Source organism: Anomalospiza imberbis, chromosome 6, assembly GCF_031753505.1.
Source record: "Anomalospiza imberbis isolate Cuckoo-Finch-1a 21T00152 chromosome 6, ASM3175350v1, whole genome shotgun sequence".
NCBI lineage: Eukaryota > Metazoa > Chordata > Aves > Passeriformes > Viduidae > Anomalospiza > Anomalospiza imberbis.
In genome coordinates this window covers 56,681,883-56,702,478 of record NC_089686.1, presented here as the reverse complement: position 1 = coordinate 56,702,478, position 20,596 = coordinate 56,681,883, and the positions used below count along the sequence as shown (strand labels likewise).

Below are 20,596 nucleotides of genomic sequence, written 5' to 3'. Positions count from 1 at the left end.
GTCACTGACAGTCTCAGAAACTCAGCAAAATGTCTGAAACCACACATTTCCTTTTGGGTTTGGGGACTGACATTCAACGGGAAGGGTGTTATGGTCTGGGCAGCTGTGTTTTAAAAACAGAGGTGAAAATCTCACACATCCTAAGAATTAGGTACCAGAAAAGCTGCAAGCTGAACTCCTTTTCTTGTCTGGTCTAGTGGAAGATTCCACCCATGGCAGGGGGTGGAACTGGATGGTCTTTAAAGTCCCTTCCAGCTCAAACCAGTCTGGGAATCTGTGATTCCATGACTCACAGGAGAGGCTCTCCTATTCCTTGGCAAAGAAACCAGAGACAGTACAAACCTGCTTCAATTCAAACAGCACTCAAACCTAAAACTTCTTTGCATCATTCTTTCTTGGGTTGGGCAAAACATGAAAAGGTTGGACAAAAGCACATTCTTGCCTGTCAGGAAGGGGAACTTCTGTGGCAGCTGTCCCAAGTGGAACAATATAGAAAAAGGGAACAGCATAACCCCATGACACAGCCAAGCGACAGCTTCTCCGACATTTCCAGCTAAGGGCCGGCCATGCTCTGTCTCAGGTGAACAATAACACCAACAAGATCACTTCTCTACAGCCTGAACAGAGTTTATATAAACCAAGAGCCCAAAACACCAGCCCTGCTGGGTCGGGGGCTCTCCCAGCGGCAGGAGCTGTGCCCGACAAGCCATTTCGAGCCTTGCCACGCCGGCAGGGGAAGGAGCACAGGGCGCTGAGCTCCTGCGGCGGGGCAGCCCCGCCGCGGCTCCGAGCCTTCCCTCACGGCCGCCTCCCCTCAGGGCCTGCCCGCCGCCATCTCGGCACCGGCGGCGCCCGGGCCCCGCGCGGCCATGAGGGACGGGTGGCTTGGGGGCGGGCCGGCCGTGGGGAAGACCCCGGTGTGGTTCCGAGGCCCGGAGATCGCGGGGCCGGGAGGTCCCGGGGCCGGCAGAGCCCCGGACAAGCCCCGCTGGGGACAATGGCGGCGTCAGGGTCGCCAAGGCGACCGCCCGTCCCGACCCCAGGACCACGAGCCGGCCAATCAGAATCGTTCTTCCTCCCGCCGCCCCGCCCCGGCTCCTCCCGGCCGCGTCCGTCTCGTGTCCGCGCTCCCGATTGGCGCCGCCGCCCAGCCGGGCTGGGATTGGCGCGGGAGCGCGCGGGCCGCGGGTGCGCGCGCAGGCCGGTCCCCTCCGGGCACGCGCCGTCCCTCATAGGCGCGCGAGCCCCCGGAGCCGCGGACATGTCGGTGTCCCCCGTGAAGCGGCAGAAGATGGAGTCGGCGCTGGACCAGCTCAAGCACCACACCACGGTGGTGGCCGACACCGGGGATTTCAACGGTGAGAGGCGGCGCGAGGGGATCCCGCCGCCGCGCCTTCTCCTCAGCCCCTCTCCCGCCCCCCCTCGCGGAGAGTGGGCGCGCCCGGCCGAAGGGGCGCGCGCCGGGGGGACCGAACCACCGCGCGGCCGGAGGGGGGCGGGGGAAGGCGCGCGGTGGCGGCGCCTCGGTCCCCGTCCCTGGGCAGATCCCGGCCAGGCGGGACATTTTCCACACCCTGCCGTGAGCTTCTCCCGGCGTGCCCTCGAGTGTGCCCTGGCCGCCACGCTCAGCTCTGCGTGCTGTCAGACTCGAGCCGGGCTCTGCTGTGCTCTCGAATTCGGGTTTTCTTCCTGTCCGGATCTGGGATTTGTTCGGGGTTTTTCCAGACTCGAGGCAACCCGGTCCAGTGGAGGGTGTCGCTGCCCGTGGAAGGGGGTGGAACTGGACAATCTTTAAGGTCGCTTCCAACCCAGTCATTACAGGATTATGTAAAAATAATGCCAGAGTGCTTTTGTTTCCCTTATCTCCTGAGAATGAGCCAGCACACTCCTTTGTGAGAAAGGGAGGTGGCCTTCGATTAAAAAGCCACTTGTTCCCAAACTGGCACTGCCTGGACACGGAGCCTGCTCGGTCCATCGGAGCCGAGAACTTCCTCCCTGGGTGTCTCTGGGTTGTGTAGAGCAGCCCTTGAATCCTGTCCTGTCCTCACCCAAGCCTGCAGTAATCCCTCCACTGCTTGCCTAATCCTGTTGGTGTAACAGTAAACAATCCTGAACAGCCACTGTGAAATGTCTTAAGAGTACTAAACTTAAGGTGCAGAGAGCACAGGGCTGGCAACAGCTCAGACGCAGGAAAAAAACAAACCCCCAGGATGGCCAAGGGGGTGTTTGTGTGCAGGCACAGTAAGGACTGTAGAATATCCCACTGGGATCATCGAGTCCAGCTCCTGGCCCTGCTCAGGACATCCCCAAGTTGTTCTCTGGGCTGCTCTTATCAGCTGGGGGTTATTCTCAGAGTCCTGACGAGGCAAGAGCCTTACCTGGCTCGCTGCTGGCAGGTTAAACACTGGTGGAGGTGAAGGTGGCTGTTGCTGCTGCTGGTTCCCAGTGGTGTTTGTGGAAGGTGTCAGTACAGAACAGAGTTCCATTGATGTGCTGCTCTGCTTTAAGCAGTACCCACGTGAATTGAAGTCCTGAAGGAGCTGTTTGTATGGAGTGGACCTCTCTCCAGGATCCTGATCATTGCCTGGGAGGGATCTATGGAAAAACAAGGCTTATTTTTAGTACAGTTGCACTCTCTCACTTGGAGTTTCGTCCCTGTGCAGAAATGCTGAGAAGGGGCTGGTAGTACAGATTTTGGGGTTTTTTTTGACATTTTAATTGTATTGTTGAAACTGCTGAGCAGCCTGCAGAGGCTCTGCCCCGTTTGCTCTGGTGCCAGGCTGTGATTACAGCCAGGCAATGTGTGCCACAGCCTGCTGGAGCAAAACCTGGCATCACCTGGAACAGGCACAGTCCAGGGCTTAGGGTAAGACCAAGGGTCAAGTGTCTTCCTGGTAGGAAAAGGAAGTGAGAAGGGCAGATATTGAGAAACTGCAGCTGTATGGAAAAGGTTTAAAAAGCAGTAAGAAAAGGTGCTGGAATCTCACAGGTGAATTCACCTGTCCTGCCCCCCCAGTTGGACACAAACAAAAGCCTGAACTTCTGACTTCTTGAAGGGAAGGTCCACTGTTCTTTATTCCCCTCTGTGATTCCTGGAGCTCAGCTATGCTGGTTGGGATGAAGTTTGGAAATTAGTACTACTTCTCTCCATCCATCATTTCTACAGGTTTGTACTTTTGGGCAATTTCTGTAGTTTATAAGCTTTAAAGTTTGCTGTATCTTGTGACTGCAGCCCAGTTGTTCTGTACTCTGGCACAAACCAGCCTTCAGGCAAGTGTTCAAACACCACTCGGTGCTGATGTGCTCTGTCATTAACGAGTGTTTACATTCTCACCTGGTTGAGCAAAACCCTTCTGATTTCTCAGGCTGGCTGGCTGTTTCAAACAGGCTGGTTTTCTTTCCTTAGCCATAGATGAGTACAAGCCCCTGGATGCCACCACAAACCCCTCCCTGATCCTTGCTGCGGCTCAGATGCCGGCATACCAGAAGCTTGTGGATGATGCTGTTGCCTACGGGAAGAAGCTTGGTGGGTAAGTAAAGAGGGGTTTCATCTCAGCAGACCTGTATTTAAAATGCCTTATTATACACAAGCAACCTACTGGGGGTTCCCCCTCGTGTACTTGTGGGTTTGTCTCCTGCCCCAGAAGGCCTCAACACTTTGAGGAAAATTCCTTACGCCCATTCCAGATGTGTTTTTCAGAAGTGCATCCTCATTTCCCAGCTCACACCTGGCCCTCCTTGCTCAGGAAAGCAACAGCACTACAGGAAAGAGCATCCAAAGGCTAATCCTGCTGGCAGGACAGAAGTGGCTCATTTGAACTCTGGAATTTAATGTTAAACGGGCTGTGAAATTTGATCTTCAAATCCACAGCAAAGTGTAAACTCACCTTTTTTTTTTTTTACTCCCATAAATGCTTTTGCTCTTTGTGGTTTTCAGGTCAGAAGAGGAGCAGATCAAAAATGCTTCTGACAAACTTTTTGTGTTATTTGGAGCTGAAATCCTGAAGAGGATACCTGGCCGTGTGTCCACAGAAGTAGATGCAAGGTTGGCTCTTTTCCCTTTGGGTCATCCTGGATATTTGTAAATACAAAATCTTTTTTTGTCTAGAAGACCAGCGGGACTTACATTATTAATAATAAAGAGTGTGGATTTCCCTAAGTTTGACTAGAACTTTGTAATAAAACAAGTAGCACTGACCTTGGATTTTCATAATCCTCCTCTTGCTGCTTAAGCAAGGGAAACCTCACACTTCCAGTTGTAGTTTTGCTAATTCTCTTCTATGTGATAATAGCTGCTCAATTTAGCAAGAGATCTGTTGGACAGTTTTTTCCAAGACTTGCACAGGACTTGGCTGTTAACTTGCTCAGTGCCAATTTTTGTTAATGCTCAGCTTCTGAATTCATTATGAGAAACTTCCTTCAAAGGGCTGACAGTCCAGGAGGGATCTGAGAACACAAATCTGCTGTTGGCATATAAATGCTGATAAAATAGGACAATGTTTTTCCATGGGGCCCTGGGGGAGAGAATTAAAAAAAAAAATCAGTTTTAAACAGTGCTGCTCTTGCCTTAAAGGTTGTCCTTTGATAAGGAAGGAATGATTCAAAGGGCGAGGCGCCTCATCGACCTCTACAAGGAAGTAGGAGTTGGTAAAGATCGGATTCTCATCAAGCTCTCTTCAACATGGGAAGGCATCCAGGCTGGCAGGTGAGGCTGTGTGTGCCTGGTGTGCTGATTCATGGCATGCTCCTGCCTGTCCACAGGCACTGACATCGCATTCTGCACTTGGATGAACAGCACTGCTGAAAGCACGGCATGAGGAAGTCTGTCATGAGCACGGAAGGTGCTCTGCCACAGCTTGCTGTTGAAATAGGCAAAGTTTCTTCATACAAGGGCTGCAGTTTCCTGAAATACCCTGCTATGCTGCTGCACTTGGCTAGAGGAACAGCATTAATAAAGCAGAGTTTGGCAGTACCAAACATTTGCTGTTAGCTGACGACTTTAAAGCTTACTAAGTGCACCCCATTCCTAAATTAACTCAAGGAATTCAGTAGTTTGACCTTAGCAGCTCGTTCCTGAATACGAATTCCATAGGTGAGCAAAGTGCTTTTCTAAGCCAGCCTGTGTCTGCAGGGTTCTGGAGGCCGAGTATGGGATTCACTGCAACATGACCTTGCTGTTCTCCTTTGCTCAGGCCGTTGCCTGTGCTGAAGCTGGAGTTACTCTGATTTCCCCGTTCGTGGGACGGATCCTGGACTGGTATGTTGCAAATGGAGACAAGAAAACCTATGAGCCTTCAGAGGATCCAGGTGAGCACAGATTTAACACTGCTGAGAAAACAACAGCTGCTCATTCAAACAGTTTACTCATAAAAATCCTCTTATGGCAAAATGCCGGGTTTAAGCATGTTCTAAATAATCACAATAAAGTTGCTGTTTTCTACTTGTAGGAGTGAAGAGTGTCACCAAGATCTATAACTACTACAAAAAGTTTGGGTACAAAACCATCGTGATGGGTGCCTCGTTTCGCAACACGGGCCAGATCAAAGCGCTCACGGGCTGTGACTATCTCACCATTTCACCCAAGCTCCTGGCAGAGCTCAGCAAAGAGCATGTCAAGTTAACTCCCACACTCAGTGTCAAAGAGGGTGAGTCTACTCCTGGGGCTTGTTCCAGCTTCCTTTCTTCAGCAGTGTGGAGAGTCTGGGGTTCTGGTCAGTGCTGGGGTACTTGCTGCCATCCTGCTTTAGGGAAGAATCCAATTTCCTAGAGGAAATATTGTAGCTTCAGAAGCAAATACTGTAGCCTCAGTACAACATCACTGCTACAACTGCTGACTCTGAGCACTAATTGGATTGCAGTGGGTTTGGAGTGTGCTTCCATACTCTGCACCTCTCCCCATGGGACAGGCAGAGAAGAGGAAAGTTAATCTGCACATGCTCAGGATGAAATTTTACTGAACAGTAGTAAAGATGCCAAACTTGGTTTCATCTTAATCTCTAGACATGCCAAGAGGTGTTTTCCCTCCAGAAATTAGAAACTAATCATAAACAAGACTGAGTGAGTCGATCTGGTGACACTGTGCCATGCTGGCTTGGAATCCTTGTTCCCATTACACTACTTCAAGGCCAGGTTGGACAGGGCTTGGAGCAATCTGGGATGGTGGATGGTGTCCCTGCTTGTGGCCAGGGAGCAGAACTGAATGGGCTTTAAGGTTCCTTTCCACCCAAATCATTAAAGGAATCTCTGATACTCTCCCTGTTCTGCAGCCTCATTAAAATGCTGGTTTACATCTCAGAAAGCAGCTCTGTGCACAGCTGTAGCCATGGGTTGCTGCCCACAGGCTGCTGCTGGCCTGGGAGCCTGCTATCAAGTGAGCTTTTGTTAGTTCTTGCCAAATAATCAAAGCCCTGATTGTTCACATTTGCTTAGAATGTCTCACTGCTGTGGGGCAGTTGCCTAATTCCTTAGAAGAGGCCTGGAATTGCTGTGCCATTCTGCAGCAGGTACAAGATAATGACACACACAAACACTGTTTTAAGATAAACTGATTTATTAGGCTACCTTTTTCCTCTTTGTTCTCCTCCAGCCATATCAGGAGCACTTTCAATCTCACATCCCAGACTGTGCTCCTGCAGCAAGTCGTACTGAAAGTATTTAAAATTTTTCCAACACATAGAAATGGTCAGAACTCAAGACAATTTTAACAAGTCTGAATTTGATAAGAATCTGATCACCTGTGGTCTGTTTCTTTTTGTTCTTCTCCTGCACAGCTCAGGCGTGCGATCTTGAGAAGATCCACCTGGACGAGAAGGCATTCCGCTGGCAGCACAACGAAGACCAAATGGCTGTGGAAAAGCTCTCCGATGGGATCAGGAGATTTGCTGCAGATGCAGTTAAGCTGGAGAGGATGTTAAAGGTGGGTATCACACTCCTCCTGTGTACTGCAGCCCTGCGGCCAGCCTGGTGTGGCTGAGGATTAAACAAGTCTGGTCAGGTCTTTGGACAGGTTATGTAGGACAGGCCACCTAAATTCAGTGAACTTGGTAAGCCTCACTGCACGCCAGGAAATTGGTGCCAGGTGTGGGGCACACCTGCAGCTTGAGGCCACAGGGCTGGCAGCTCATCAGGGTAACTGTCAAAGTGAGAAGCCCCTGAAATCTGATTCTGAGCTGTCAGCAGCAGTACAGGACACAAATAATCTGCAGGTAGTGAGCTGGAAATAAATCACGTTTGTACTTGCAGGTACTAAGAAAGAGCAGATCTGTTATCCAAGTCTTATGTTAGATTGTGGAGAGGCTTTTATAGGGATTCATCAAACTGTGTTTTTTGGGGAAGAAATACTGAGTGTACCTGATCTAGGCACTTGGTGACTGGCAGCTCCTTGCAGCATTCCCAAACTCTTACTTAGCTGTGCTTTATTTATTCTTTTTCTAGGAGCGAATGTTCAGCGCTGAGAATGGAAAATAAAAAAAAGAAAAAATAATAATCAGCATTTCCCCGAGTGCTCCAAGCTGAGGTAGATCACCTGAGGTTCAGTGGATGTACAAATGTCTTACCTGTACAAGTATCATGCTGTGTATGGATAAGTTTCTGTATCATGCATTTTTTTTTATCAATTTGCAAAGGGACAAATGGAATTTCAAATTTTGGTGGCACTTTTGTCAATACATGCAAATTAAAACCGACTTGCCTTGTAACATGGTCAATTTATTGCTGCAGGAGACACCTGATAGGACTTTAATTTTCAAATTCCTAATTAAGTCTCTAGTCCTAACATATAGAAGAAAAGCTTTTAATTTCAGGTTGTTTTAAATAGCAAGCACAGATTTCACAAGCCCCTCTTGGCACAAACCCCACAAATACTCCTGGGAGATACACATATGTCAAAATATATATGTGTATCTTACTTGTTTATATAGATCCTGTTCTATGAAGAGGAGACAAGAACAAGTGATAGGACAAGAAGGAAATGGCCTCAAGTTGTGCCAGGGAAGGTTTATATTGGATATTAGGGAACATTTCTTCACTGAAAGCTGTCCAAGCTGGCACAGCTGCCCAGGGCTGAGTCCCCATCCCTGGAGAGATTTCAGAGGCACGTGGACGTGGCACCTGGGGACAGGGAGAGTGGTGGCCTTGGCAGTGCTGGGGGAATGGCTGGACTTGATGGTCTCAGCAGTCCTTTCCAACCTCAGGGATTCATTCCATGGTTTTAAGAGATCCCTGCTTATATGTGGATGCAATTTGCTGTTTCCTGACAAAGTTGCCTGAACCTAAAACAAAGGGAGAAAAGGCAGCAGTGTGGCTCCAGTGCTGATAGCCACGTGCTCTGTCCACACCAAGGGAGCCACTGATCCTCCCCGCAGTGTGACACAGCAGCTCTGCTGTCAGCACATCCAGAACAACCTGGGAGCTGCTGTTCCAGCCAAAGGGACAGCCAGCTACAATCAGACACAGACAGCTGGTGCTGCCCTCCCAGCCTGCCCTGGGAACAATGCCAGTCTGCCAGAGCGAGGTGAAGTCCCCAGGGGACTCATCCAGACCCTCTGTCCTACAGCTGTTGGCCAGGGGGGAAGCAGACCAGGCAGGCTGCCCAAAGGGAGGTGACCTTTCTTCCTGTCAAAGTCAAGCCAGCACTAAAAGCTTGAGCCTGCCCCTCCCTACAGCCGTTGGACCCTCCACTGCACATCCCTTCCCAATTTAACCTATTTTGTATTTTTCACTTACTAAACTGAGAATTCCAACAGAGATTCCTAGAATGGTTTGGGTTGGAAGGGGGCTCTGAAGACCATCTCATTCCCCCTGCCATGAGCAGGTTGCTCTGACACCATACACTGCATCCACCAGGGCAGGGTAGGGATTCAGGCACACAGAAATTGGGGACTTGGTGGTATCAAAGTGGCTGACCAGAGGCTTGGAGCCTCTGGAATAAATGCCCCTTTTCCCCCTGAGTGAGGCAAGAACCTTCACATGCATGGAATTTGTCCCTCACATAGCTGAGACACAACTGGGTCAGTAACACCGGGGAGCTGAAATGAAACTGAAGCATTGCAGAAGGTGCTCAAGAGAGAATGAAATACTGCAGTGAAAGGGGATAAAGAGGTAGGAAAAGGTGCCTGAGTAACAGTTACTTACTCCACTTACAGACAGGTGTCTCTCAAGAGCTGAGGGGACAAGAGGGGTCACACGATCAGTCACGGGATCCCTTCCTTCCTGTGGTGGCAGCTGGTGTTTCCTCCTCAGCACTGGGGCTGTTTCTCTGCAGCACAGATGTTGTGAGGTGCCTGACATCCGTGGCTAAGCCACAAAGTCCACATCCTTTCTGAAATGGTGGGGGAAAAAAAAAACCAAGCACCACATAAACCTTTAGCTTGTACAGCTCTTTAGTCAGTCACACAAATTGTGTTCACTGCTTAACTCTTCCTCAACTTCCCCTTTGTTCAGCAGATGGAGGGATCTCTCCCAGGGCCCTGTCTGTGCCCCGCTTACAAACTCCTTCTGCGATTTCCCAGATCTCCATACCTCCTCAGACTAAGAAATCAGGAGATGTCTCTTGTCTCCCAGGAAGGTCTGTGGCTCTCACAGTCACAAGGACAGGACTCAGGAATTAGGGGCAGATACAATGTGTATGTTTGGAGAAATCCCAAAGAATCAATAGATAAAACTTTAAAGCATTGATTATAAAAAGACAGCACCTTTCTCAACCTTTCCTTGTGTTGGCTGCTCTCTTAATTCCAACATCCAGCTCTGTGCAAACACACAAAGCTTGGAGGGGCGTTGGAAAAGCTTTTCCTTCCTCCTCCAGCCATGCCTTGCATCCCATCGCACACTGTGCTAAGGGAGACACACTGCTGCTCCCAGAACCTCCTCCATTCTTGACACGGGGTACAGGAAAGCAGAGCTGTTGGAAGAACAGACACAATAAGTACATCCATTTATATTCATTTTCCCAACATGGAATTTAATTTAAAATTAGTCCTTAGATTCACTGGTTATGTCTATCCAATACAGCCACCACAGGCAAGTATGGATGGCACCAAACCCAGACAGTTCCATTAGAAATTTTAAAATAAATCAGGGCCAAAGAGCCACTTCCATCTTTTCTGGCCCTTGTTTGAATGCACACAAGATAAATAAAGCAGCAGATTCCATTAAAAAAAAATTACAAGATTATACTGTGGAAGCTCCAAGGAAAGAATCTTAATTAAATATGTTAATACACAAATTGAGTGCTGGTATGACCAACAACCACCAGCTGCAGACAGGGCCAGAGCTCAAACATCTTGTCAGGATCCTCAAGAACATGAAAACTGAGATCATACCCACAGGCAGGTCTTGGGGCTCTGTTTTCCAGAGTTAAGCAGTTTCCCAACTGCTGCACCAGCACCCCTCTTCCCAGCTCAGGTGTAAACCTGCCAGGAAAGGCTCCCATACCTTAGGGATGGTGAGCTGTCCTCTTTTTGGTGAAGAAATCCTTTGTGGGGTGCAGGATGGCAGTGCTCCTTTACAGCTGTGAGCCAACATCCAAGAGAACTCCTCATCCCTTTGGATTCATCGTGCTCCACGGGCACTCTGATGCCTCCAGCAGGTACCTCCATATCTGCCTGTAAAAACATCAGAGGAAAACGGAGGATGTCATCCCAGCTACTATGCCCAGAGAACAGGTAACACTGTGAGTCCCAAAAAAATAAATCAGTAAAACCCTAGAAAAGAAAACTAAACCCCCGCCCAAATAAATAAAACAATAAAACCCACCAACTGGATGTTACCAGGAATAGATTTCCAAGGAAACAAGCCTGCCTGGTAACATTCCTAGGACCAAAGCACCAAGCACTGCACAGCACAATGCTGAAACAATAAAGGTCTGTGTGGGAAGAAAATCTCCCAAATTTGAAGGTTTTCAATTCTTTGGGAAACAAAGAGACAAAAACCCCTCAGTATAAACGCCACTGCTTGGATGCCTGGGATGGGATTGACAGGGCTCCTCAGCTGGACCAGGCACAAGGTACAGAAGATACAAACTGAGGTACCTAAATTCTTCCCACAGGAAGTTTGAAATGCAAGAATTCTACAAAAATCCTTGCTCTTTGTGTAATGCCACTTCGTGATTTTAGTTGATGTAAATACCTTTTGGGTAAAAGAAAAGAAAATACCAAATAAACTACCAAGTTTTATGTTTGTAGAACAAAATTAACATGGAAAATGAACAGAATAAAACTTTCCTGAACATACCTGGATGACATTCAACAACTCTGTGTTTCCTGTGTGCATTTTAACTTCTTTTCCCAGTTTTTTTTTGAACAATTTTTTTCCAATCCCTGGCTAAAATTGATCATACTGTACAAGAACTTAAGAGCTATCATCACTAACGGCCTCAAGTTGTGCCAGGGGAAGTTTAGGTTGGATATTAGGGAAAATTTCTTCGTGGAAAGGGACATCAAGCACTGGAAAAGGCTGCTCAGAGCAGTGGTGGAGTCACCACCCCTGGAAGGGTTCAGAAGACACATGGATGTGATACCTGAGGCTGAGTGGTGAACGTGGTGGTGGTGCTGCACTGATGCTTGGACTTGACCGTAAAAGCTCTTTTCCAACCTAAATTCCATGATTCTATGACTCAGTTGGCTTCCAGTTTGTCAGCATGACTCGTGAAGGTGAAACAATCCAGCCCACCACATCCAGAGCCACCTCACACAGCTGCTGGCCCACACCTGCACACATCCCCTCTCCAGCCACTTGCTGCTCCACCACACCTTTCTCCCACAGTTTTCCCCAGAGCAACTTCATGGTGTGATGAGAAAGAGTGAAAATACACACAGGAATTCATCTTTTTTCTACTCTCCTACGGGAGGAAAAAGAAAGCACCATCAAGTCCCCAGACAGTGTGCTTTGTCCAGCTTCCTGACAGAGGCAAAGCAGAGCAATTCCAGCAGGTCCCAGATGCCACAAAGATCAGGAAAATTTGTACAACAGGGGACTGAACAAAGCCTGTAGTGGTCTGAACGCTGCTTGCTCACCTGGCAGCAGATGAATGAGCCTGGACAGAACCTCATTCAAGGAATGAAAACAGGACACAGAGTAGACACCAATGTTCTATTTTTACAGGCAAGCAGTGAACAGATGTAGTGATTTTGGCAAAATCCCATGGAAATACAGTCTCCCATTTCACAAACATGATGTAGCTTTCCAGACTGAAAGTATTCCCTGATGGTGTCAACATCAAATCCCCAAGATGACTTGACAGGAATGAAGATTTAAATTATCAAAGCAAATTGATAATTTAATATCTATCAAAGCCCAATTTTCATTTCAAATTCTGGTTTTCATTTCCATCAATGCCAAAGATCTGTAAGCTGGGCTCAAGAATGCAACAGCAGAAGACCCAGCAAAACCCACAGCAATCTGTCCTCTAAAGTCACACCGAATTCTTGAGACAGAGCTAAAAAATGGATTTCCACAGAAAAACAAAATTTCCTTACTTGATGACTTGTTAGAACCAAAATATTGTAATATCCTGGTAAGAAAACAAAAATGCAACCCCATTTCTTTGGGGCAGTGGAGAAATGCTGCCCACAATTCCGAGAGGGAAGGAAAATCAATTATCTGAAAGTCAATTTATCTATTTTCCAATATATTTGGTACATTTGAGCCTGCAACAATTACAAAAAATCTGAGTCTGGTTATTCTTTTCCACACTCGGCTTCAAGCCACACCTGCAGCTCAGAAGGAAGGAGGAGTCCAGACTCCACCCTACAGCTGGTTCCTCAGGTGGTACCCACATTAGCCACCTGCATTTTTCAGTGCCCTAGTCCACAAAATTCCAGCAAGAGACAGCAGCAGTGTACTCCCAAAGAGGAGTATTTCCAAGAGAACAAAACCCACAACATAAGCAGCACAAAGGAGAACAAATAAACAATTGTAGGACCATGTTAAAAAAAAAAAAAAAAAAAGCTGAGCAAACTTTTTTAACACAATTCCAGCGATGTGAACAGGAAGAAAACAAGGGCACGCTGTGCACCAGCACAGTGCCAACCCAGAGCAAGGGCTTCAGCTTCAGCAATTTGTATTCACAGCACCAACTTTTGGGGGGTTTTGAGAAGACAGTTCCCCACATCTGTAAACTGAGAGCCTAGAGAAGCAGTGAGAAAATGGAGCAGCAAAAATATAAGGGGGTGTCCAAGCTGCTTCTGACAACCTTCATCCATTCCATCCACACAGAACCTGACACTGCCACTTCACTGCCACAGTCACTTCAGAGTCCAGGACAGAGGTTCAGAGGGATGTTTTATACAGGTCACAGCCATTGAAATCCTCAGCCTGCTGGCTCTCCATCCATCCTCTTTGCAAACAGACCTTCTCCTTCATTTCCTGCTGAAGGAAACACACCCAGACACGACAGGACCTGTTAGTGCACGCAGGACAAGACTGGCACCACACACTCACTTGAACAGAATAAGGGGTTTGTGGTTATTCATATGGGCTCTTCTATCTGATCAGATGACACTCAAACAAGCCAAGCCATTTCCAAAGAAATTAAATGCATTCATTCCCAGAATACATACCAGAGCTGACTCAATGCCAGCCTGCCAAAGCTCAAGAAACAAGAGATGTCTCCCTGAACAGAAATGTTTAGTGAAGCCTTATTCAGCATTTTACTTTGCCGGTTCCACTACAGCTGTGCATTTCCCCGCACATTTTCATCTTTCTCTTTTAAATAATCAAATGCTCTTTGCCAAAAGACACAGCTGCCTGGCTGGCTTGATCAAACAGAAGTGACACACACTTCAGCAGAAAACCAAGGGGAAAAACCTCTTCTGAGACACAGCATTCTTGAAACAAACAAAAAATAAATAAAAAAAGCTCACCACTGGCTGTTCCCAGTTCTTAGGCCCCATCTTGCCTCACCTGACATTGCAAAGAATCAGAAGGTTCTGGACAGCAGGAAGGGTGGAATTCTCATTCTGTCCTGTCACCAGGTGCCTGTCCAGCACCACATGGACAGCATCTGGGCTGCTGGCTGAACACAGGAGGAAAAACACAGGGGTTGTGTCAGAGCACACGAGTTCAGTGCCAGGATCACACCACTGATAAACCCAACACAGCACAAAACTGTTCTGGGCAGACAATTTCCTGGGTGCTGATCTATTACCCCAGCAGAGAGGGGCAGTCTCAAGCTCCTCATCCTGAATCAATTTCCCTAGGAAATCCTTTTCTGAAAGGACAGGACTGGGTCCTTGATTCAGTTAACAGCAGGTGCGTAAAGTACACCTATCAGGAGATTTTGATAATAAAAATCCTCAAAGTACGTATCTGAAAGTTACAATTACCTCACAACACAACACAAACTCACCTTATGCCAGACAGGAGCTGTGATTACCATGCTACAAAAATTAAATACTCCTTTTCTGGCCAATTACAACACCCCAGTGTGCTCATATCTACCAGCAACTGCTCAGCACCCCAAACAGAATTTTTAAGTTTCCTCATTCCAGACAGACTCCCAGACTGGTTTGGGTTGGAAGAGATCCTAAAGCTCATCCAGTCCCACCCCCCTGCCACAGGCAGGGACACCTTCCACTATCCAACGCTGCTCCAAGCCCTGTCCAACCCAGCCTTGCAAACGACCAGTGATGTCCTGGTAGATGAGGGAATGGGAATGCCAGGTGAGAGATCCTGCCAGAGTCCTGCTCAGCTGGATACAAGTAGCACACAAACACTCAGTTCCCAAAGGAGACACAAAGTGTCCATCCCAGACACCAGGCATGACCCACCACTGAATGTAGCTCCAGAATCCTTCACAAAGTCCTCCACAATGATGGACAAACTGGCAAAATTCGGCTGCCTCACCAGCTCGTACACAGAGGGCTGAAACGGATCAAAAGGAAATTAGTTTGGCTGGCTTTTTTTACAGAAAAAGCCAAGAAAAACCAGCACATATTTCCCTGAAATTTGTGTTTCTGTTCACTCTACTATTTTCCCAACCAAATGACCACAAGCAGCTTTGATGGATTTTGTGTAGGGAGCAAATTGCAAACTTTTAAGTGAGTTAAGTAAAGAGGAAATAACACCACCAAACAATTTCTGCAAGTGTGATTAACTTCAAGAAGACACAGACCGGTCCGTCTGCGGCACACAAATATTTGGACACAGATGCCGTGCCACCTGCAGAGTCCAAAAACAGTAATCCATGTTGGAATGAATGTGGGAAACAGCTTACAGACAGAAAATTTAGGAGCACTTAGAATTTTTATATGCAAAAGGAAGGAATTTAATTTTATGGTTTCCACAGCAACCATGGCTAGGCCACAACACAATTTAAACTATTTCATCATGGACTACAAAAGCCATAAATAATCCTTAACTCAAAGAGAAGCACATGGGAAGACTAATAGCATTTCTGAGTCATGAAATCTTAATTTCTTAACTTTCCATGTAAATTTTCCATGCCAGAAAGCTGTACTAGAACAATTTGCATCACTCTGACACTATAAAATGGGCTGTGAGGCCAGAGCACACAAAATAAAGTATCAGCAGTAACTGGCTGCTTTAATTGCAAGCCAGTTTTTACAAACAGCCTTTTTTTCCTAAAACTTTTCCTAACTTTTTTCCTAAGACTCCCTCTACCTTTTAAAAAGAAACAGTACCTTGAGAAATATAACTTATCTCCAGCATTCATCAAACAAACAAACAAATTTTTTTATAAGTCCTCAACAACAAATGCAAAGGAATTTCCAGTAATTTCCAATTTTTTTTTTTTTGCTTCAGTTTAAAGCATTCCCCACATCCCACTCAAGTGGGACAAACCCTTCATGCACTCAGTGCTGGGCCCCTTGTCAAAGACAACTCTGCACATCTTGCACAAGCCAAGGGTAACAAACTGATAATTTATATTTATAGGAAGTTCCTGGGTAAGACCAAAACCACCAGAAATCACACAGGAAAAAATAAAAAAAAAAGAGCCTCCAAATAGCAAAAAATCAGCTAAAAGCTTGACTTACCCCTGTCAGGCTGTATCCCTGAAAAACCCAGGATTTATCCTCATTGGTGGCACAACACAAAGCTGCCACTCCCTGTCCCACAGCACAGATAGGCTCTAGAAAAGAAATAAAGCACATTTGTGAGCATCTCCAAACACTTAAAACACAGGTGAGCCTCATGCTGGCCTCCTGCAGTGAAGCTACATTGCACTGATGGTGCTCCTCTAGGTTATAGGGCCTTTCCTGCACCCTGCAGTAGCAATTATTGTCTATCATAAGAATCACTACCGTTATTTTATTGTTATTACAGTAAGAGGAAGAAGAAGAATTGCAGCTTTTAACTCCCAAGTCCAGAGACAGCTCCACAAATGCTCAAATGTGGAGCACACCCCAAGTCTTGATTAACTGCATCCTTAATGATGATCCCGAGACATTCCACACTTGGCTCTGAGCCTTGAATGCTGCTGATTTGGACAGAACTTTTTCTGTACCACTGTAAGGCAGGAAATCCTTTTTCTGAGATAAGCTCTGAAAAGCTATTGGCATTGTTCCATAAGATACTTTAAGATCTCTTTTTCCTTTTCAAGGCTCCTTTTCCTATTTAAGACACGTTAGGACACTCTTTTTTTTCCTTTTAGGACTCCCTTTTTAAGACATTTTTGGACACTTTTTTTTTTTTCCTTCCAAGTCTCCCTTTCCTTTTTAAAAGGCCCATTAGGACATTTGTTTCCCCCCTTGACCTCTCCTTTTTCCTTCCCAGTTTGGAATGCTCTTTAGCCACACAAACACTCTGAAGTGTCTGGAAGGCCCAAGGCTCCTGCAGAGGCAGCACAGGAGCCCTGTTTCATTTACCCAGCCCCCGAGGATGTTCACCTACTGCTCTCAGTGCTGAAGTGCTGCAGGATCTTGGCCAGGTACCCGCTGTTGGCCAGGTCAGTCACGGCCCCGGGGCAGTTTGGGATCAGCAGGGCGTGGTACCGAGCCCCTGGTCGGGAGGAAAGCAGGAACTGATTGTAGGACAGCTAAAAGAACCCAAAAAGCCTGACCATAAATCCACTGCACATCTGGAAAAAAAAAGTACTAACCGATATAAACCAATTAAAAATTACCTAAGGAAACTAACAGAGGTACACAGAAGAGAGAAAAAGGTCCTTCGTAGTACAAGGAACATACATTTTTAATGACTCATTATGACCCAGGCAAAACTTAAAATTGTCTTGTCTGCTGGCTCCTGCTCCAGCAAAATATTTACCATCAACGAGTAACAATGTAGTGTGTGCTTATAGACAACACAGACATTATTTGTATACATTGCACACATAGTAAAAGAGAATGACCATTCCAAAATAAATAACAAAATTGCAAAGCTGCTGCTTGGACTTCCTCTGAAATAAAAAGTAAACCAACACCTGCAGCTCTTGAGACACAACTTTCCTGCCTTTTCTGTGTCATTCTTCCCTAAAATCCTGGCCCTAAGCAGGCCCTGCTTCCCAGACAGTGGCCCATGGTGCCACCCTTACCATCAATGGACTCCAGCTTGGCGGGGTTGGCGTAGGATTTCATGCGGAAGTCCTGGATCCAGCGTGTGTTGCCCTCGTTGACATCCACAAAATCAATGGGCTTCCCCTGGGGATAACACAGTTCACACACCGTGGTCAGGACCACTGCACAAGCATCCATGGCACTTCCTGAAGGATGGCCACGTGGGATTTTGAGATGCTTTCCGCTCTCAAAAATCTGAAGTGTTCCATTTTCCCCATTGAATTAGTGTTAATAGATTTCCCTCCACTCTGTGTGGGAACATAGAATTCCAAATCCACGCTATAGGAAGGCTGCAGTCATTGGGGTATTAAAAAAACCAGAATTAAACAGGTCCCTTGATGTCTACAGCCAATAAAACACCTCTCAATATATTTATAGTACAATTATTTCATGCCAACTTAGATATCAATTAGTTTCAGGCTGAAATCACAGCATTTGTCCATTCTCACTCACCCCAGGAGTTGCCACTTGCAGGTTAAAGGCAGAGCTGGCCAGAGTAAAGCAGTGAAGGAATGACTGGGCTGAAACACCTGGAAAACAGATTCTTAGATCCTTAGGGAAACAACAGTGATAGTTCAATGCAGACCACACTTTACCCAGCAAAGTACACAAGCTTGGGTGTTTGCTCATCTTGAAAGCTCTAGATAATTGCAGAGGATTATTTTGTTATGATTTAATGATTTTAAGACACCAGAAATGTACAGCCTTCATTACAGGTGAGCGGTGCGCTGAGGAATAGAATCCTGGAATGATTTGGGTTGGGAGGGACCTTAAAGCCCATCTCGTACCAACCCCTCGCCATGGGCGGGGACCCCTTCCACTGTCCCAGGTGGCTCCAAGCCCTGCCCAAACTGGCCATCAACACTTCCAGGGATGGGGCAGCCACAGCTTTCCTGGGCAATGTGCACCAGGGCCTCAGCAGCCTCTCAGGTAAAGACTGTTTCCCCTAACACTCAATCCGAGCCGACCTTCCCTCCCCTCCAAGCCACTGAAGGCGCACGCAGAGGAGCCAAGCAGCGCAGCTGCACACGGGGGCCGCGCCCGCAGCGCGGATGGGCACGCACGGAAAACCAGCACAGCTGCGCGGGGAGGGCACACGAGGGGCGGCTCGGCCCGGCCCGGCTGCGGGGCGACACCCACGCGGGACACGCTCACGGCAAGGGCTGAGGGACACGCACACGGCAAGGGCTGCGGGGCGACACCCACGCGGGACACGCACACGGCAAGGGCTGCGGGGCGACACCCACGCGGGACACGCACACGGCAAGGGCTGCGGGACACGCTCACGGCAAGGGCTGCGGGGCGGGCCCACGCGGGACACGCTCACGGCAAGGGCTGCGGGGCGGGCACACGCGGGACACGCTCACGGCAAGGGCAGCGGGGCGACACCCACGCGGGACACGCTCACGGCAAGGGCTGCGGGGCGGGCCCACGCGGGACACGCTCACGGCAAGGGCTGCGGGGCGGGCCCACGCGGGCCACGCCGCCACTGCCGCGCCGGGGACAGCCCCGCGCGGCACCGCCCCGCCCCGCCCGCCGCGGCGCTGGGGAGGGACGGGGAGCGCGGGACACCCGCAGAGGCCGTAGCGGCGGCTCTCCCCGAACCGCCGGGGCTCCCCCGAGAGCGTCTCACCCGCGGTGGCGGCGCTGGCGACGATGAGGCAGGAGGGCTTGGCCAGCCGGTCCGACATGGCGGCGCCGGGGCCTGAGGGCAGCGGCGGAGCCTCGTGCGGCCGCGCGTGCGCAGTGCGGGCAGCGCCGAGGGGCGGGGGAAGCGCTGAGGGGCGGGAAAAGCGCGGGAAGCGCTGAGGGGCGGGAAAAGCGCGGGAAGCGCTGAGGGAGGCGGGAAGCGCTGAGGGGCGGGGGGGGGGAAGCGCGGGAAGCGTTGAGGGAGGCGGGAAAAGCGCGGGAAGCGCTGAGGGGCGGGGGAAAAGCGCGGGAAGCGGAAAAGCCCGGGAAGCGTTGAGGGAGTTCTGCCGCCGCTGCCGCGCGCTTTGAAAGCCCTCCGGTGTCCCGAGAATCCCCCAGTGCCACGTCCCATCGGCAACTGTAATTGTTTCCTCATTTCCCCACTTTTGTAAACCCCAGTGTTGTATTTCTGCATTTGCATCTGTCATCCCTGTGTGAATTTAATCGGTTTATTCCTTGCTCGTGCGTTACGGACATGATGCCGTTACGAAATGAAAGGTGTAAAATAAAGACAGCACAATTCTACTATTGGCTTTATTTGTTTATTTGAAAGGGCTTAATATCCAGCCTGGTTTTCCAAAGGAACTGTAGCTTATGGCACCTTGTCGTTCTCTTCAATCATCTGTCTCCTTTTCTCTCCAGAACTGTGTTCTGAATCCGCAGGCTGGCTAATCTGGATGTTCCTCACCGCTCCAGCTTAGATAGCAGAAAATTATTTTTCAAGAGGGAAAAAAAAGCATCTCATTCGCTATTTGGTTTCGCTGTTGTGTGGGGTACTTCAGGATTTAGTGCCACTCCAGCAGTCTCAGCCTTTATATCACAGAGCATCGCATTTATGGTCCTTATTCTCTGCTTGTGACTCCAGTGCTTTTTAAACAAACACAAAGGACAGTGCCGTCCAACCCCAGTTCCATCAGCTCTTCCCATCCTCCCTACGCTGCCCGCACTGCATGTGCAATTCCACACACCCTGACTGGGGCCGGTGGGAGGGTCAGGCGCCCACCCATCCCAGCCTCTCAGCTTCAACATTCCCACTCAGAAAACAGGAACTTATTTGATCTCCTGCGCCTGTCAAGACAAACTAAAACTCGAGTCCCCAGCTGTGTTTCTGCAGCAAAACCCTCAGATGATTACACTTTTGCAGCTGAAGGATGCCCTTTTTCCTGACCCTGTGGAATTTACAGGATTTTTCTGCCCAGTTCTTAAGAAATTAATTTCCAAAAGCCTGCAGGCTTCTGTCGGTACCCTGATTGGAGCTGGTGTAACACAACATCAACCCTGTGCGGTGACACGTGCTGCCAAAACCCTCCTCCCCTCCGAGAGCCTGGAGGGAATCTGTGCACAGGGACCCCAGAGACATCACCCAGTGCTCAGGGAATGGTTTGTCTGGGAGG

General features: G+C 48.6%; 2 protein-coding genes and 1 long non-coding RNA gene across 4 annotated transcripts; 1 reads left to right on the top strand and 2 right to left on the bottom strand.

Moving 5' to 3' along the window:
• The first annotated feature begins 1,116 nt into the window (after positions 1-1,116).
• On the top strand, positions 1,117-7,685 carry TALDO1 (transaldolase 1). The gene is made up of 8 exons (XM_068194598.1): positions 1,117-1,358; positions 3,407-3,530; positions 3,938-4,045; positions 4,574-4,705; positions 5,132-5,307; positions 5,448-5,645; positions 6,771-6,916; positions 7,435-7,685. The coding sequence occupies exons 1-8, from the start codon at positions 1,262-1,264 to the stop codon at positions 7,465-7,467; spliced, it is 1,014 nt and encodes a 337-aa protein (XP_068050699.1). The 5' UTR covers positions 1,117-1,261; the 3' UTR covers positions 7,468-7,685.
• On the bottom strand, positions 5,521-11,682 carry LOC137476371 (uncharacterized). Its single transcript, XR_011000326.1, has 2 exons — positions 10,432-11,682; positions 5,521-9,898 (listed from the first exon to the last, which is right to left on the bottom strand). It is a non-coding gene; the product is annotated as an uncharacterized lncRNA (long non-coding RNA).
• Positions 11,683-12,660: 978 nt separating this feature from the next.
• Positions 12,661-19,270, bottom strand: GATD1 (glutamine amidotransferase class 1 domain containing 1). 2 transcript variants are annotated; one of them, XM_068194599.1, is made up of 8 exons: positions 19,147-19,270; positions 17,967-18,043; positions 17,492-17,597; positions 16,849-16,956; positions 15,993-16,087; positions 14,766-14,859; positions 13,900-14,011; positions 12,661-13,365 (listed from the first exon to the last, which is right to left on the bottom strand). In XM_068194599.1, exons 1-8 carry the CDS (start codon positions 19,202-19,204, stop codon positions 13,356-13,358), a joined length of 660 nt encoding a protein of 219 aa, XP_068050700.1. In that variant the 5' UTR covers positions 19,205-19,270; the 3' UTR covers positions 12,661-13,355. The 2 variants fall into 2 exon arrangements, with proteins under 2 accessions (XP_068050700.1, XP_068050701.1); XM_068194600.1 differs by having other exon boundaries at positions 12,661-13,362.
• Between the last annotated feature and the right edge of the window lie 1,326 nt (positions 19,271-20,596).

Excerpts from the sequence above, each read along its gene's own strand:
- TALDO1 (XM_068194598.1), top strand. The coding sequence starts at position 1,262 with ATGTCGGTGTCCCCCGTGAAGCGGCAGAAGATGGAGTCGGCGCTGGAC. Across the intron at positions 5,646-6,770 it reads CACACTCAGTGTCAAAGAGG|CTCAGGCGTGCGATCTTGAG; the intron begins GTGAGTCTACTC and ends TCTCCTGCACAG. Across the intron at positions 6,917-7,434 it reads AGCTGGAGAGGATGTTAAAG|GAGCGAATGTTCAGCGCTGA; the intron begins GTGGGTATCACA and ends TTCTTTTTCTAG.
- GATD1 (XM_068194599.1), bottom strand. The coding sequence starts at position 19,204 with ATGTCGGACCGGCTGGCCAAGCCCTCCTGCCTCATCGTCGCCAGCGCC. Across the intron at positions 16,957-17,491 it reads CAAGCTGGAGTCCATTGATG|GGGCTCGGTACCACGCCCTG; the intron begins GTAAGGGTGGCA and ends CCTCCCGACCAG. Across the intron at positions 14,860-15,992 it reads AGGGATACAGCCTGACAGGG|CCCTCTGTGTACGAGCTGGT; the intron begins GTAAGTCAAGCT and ends GATCCGTTTCAG.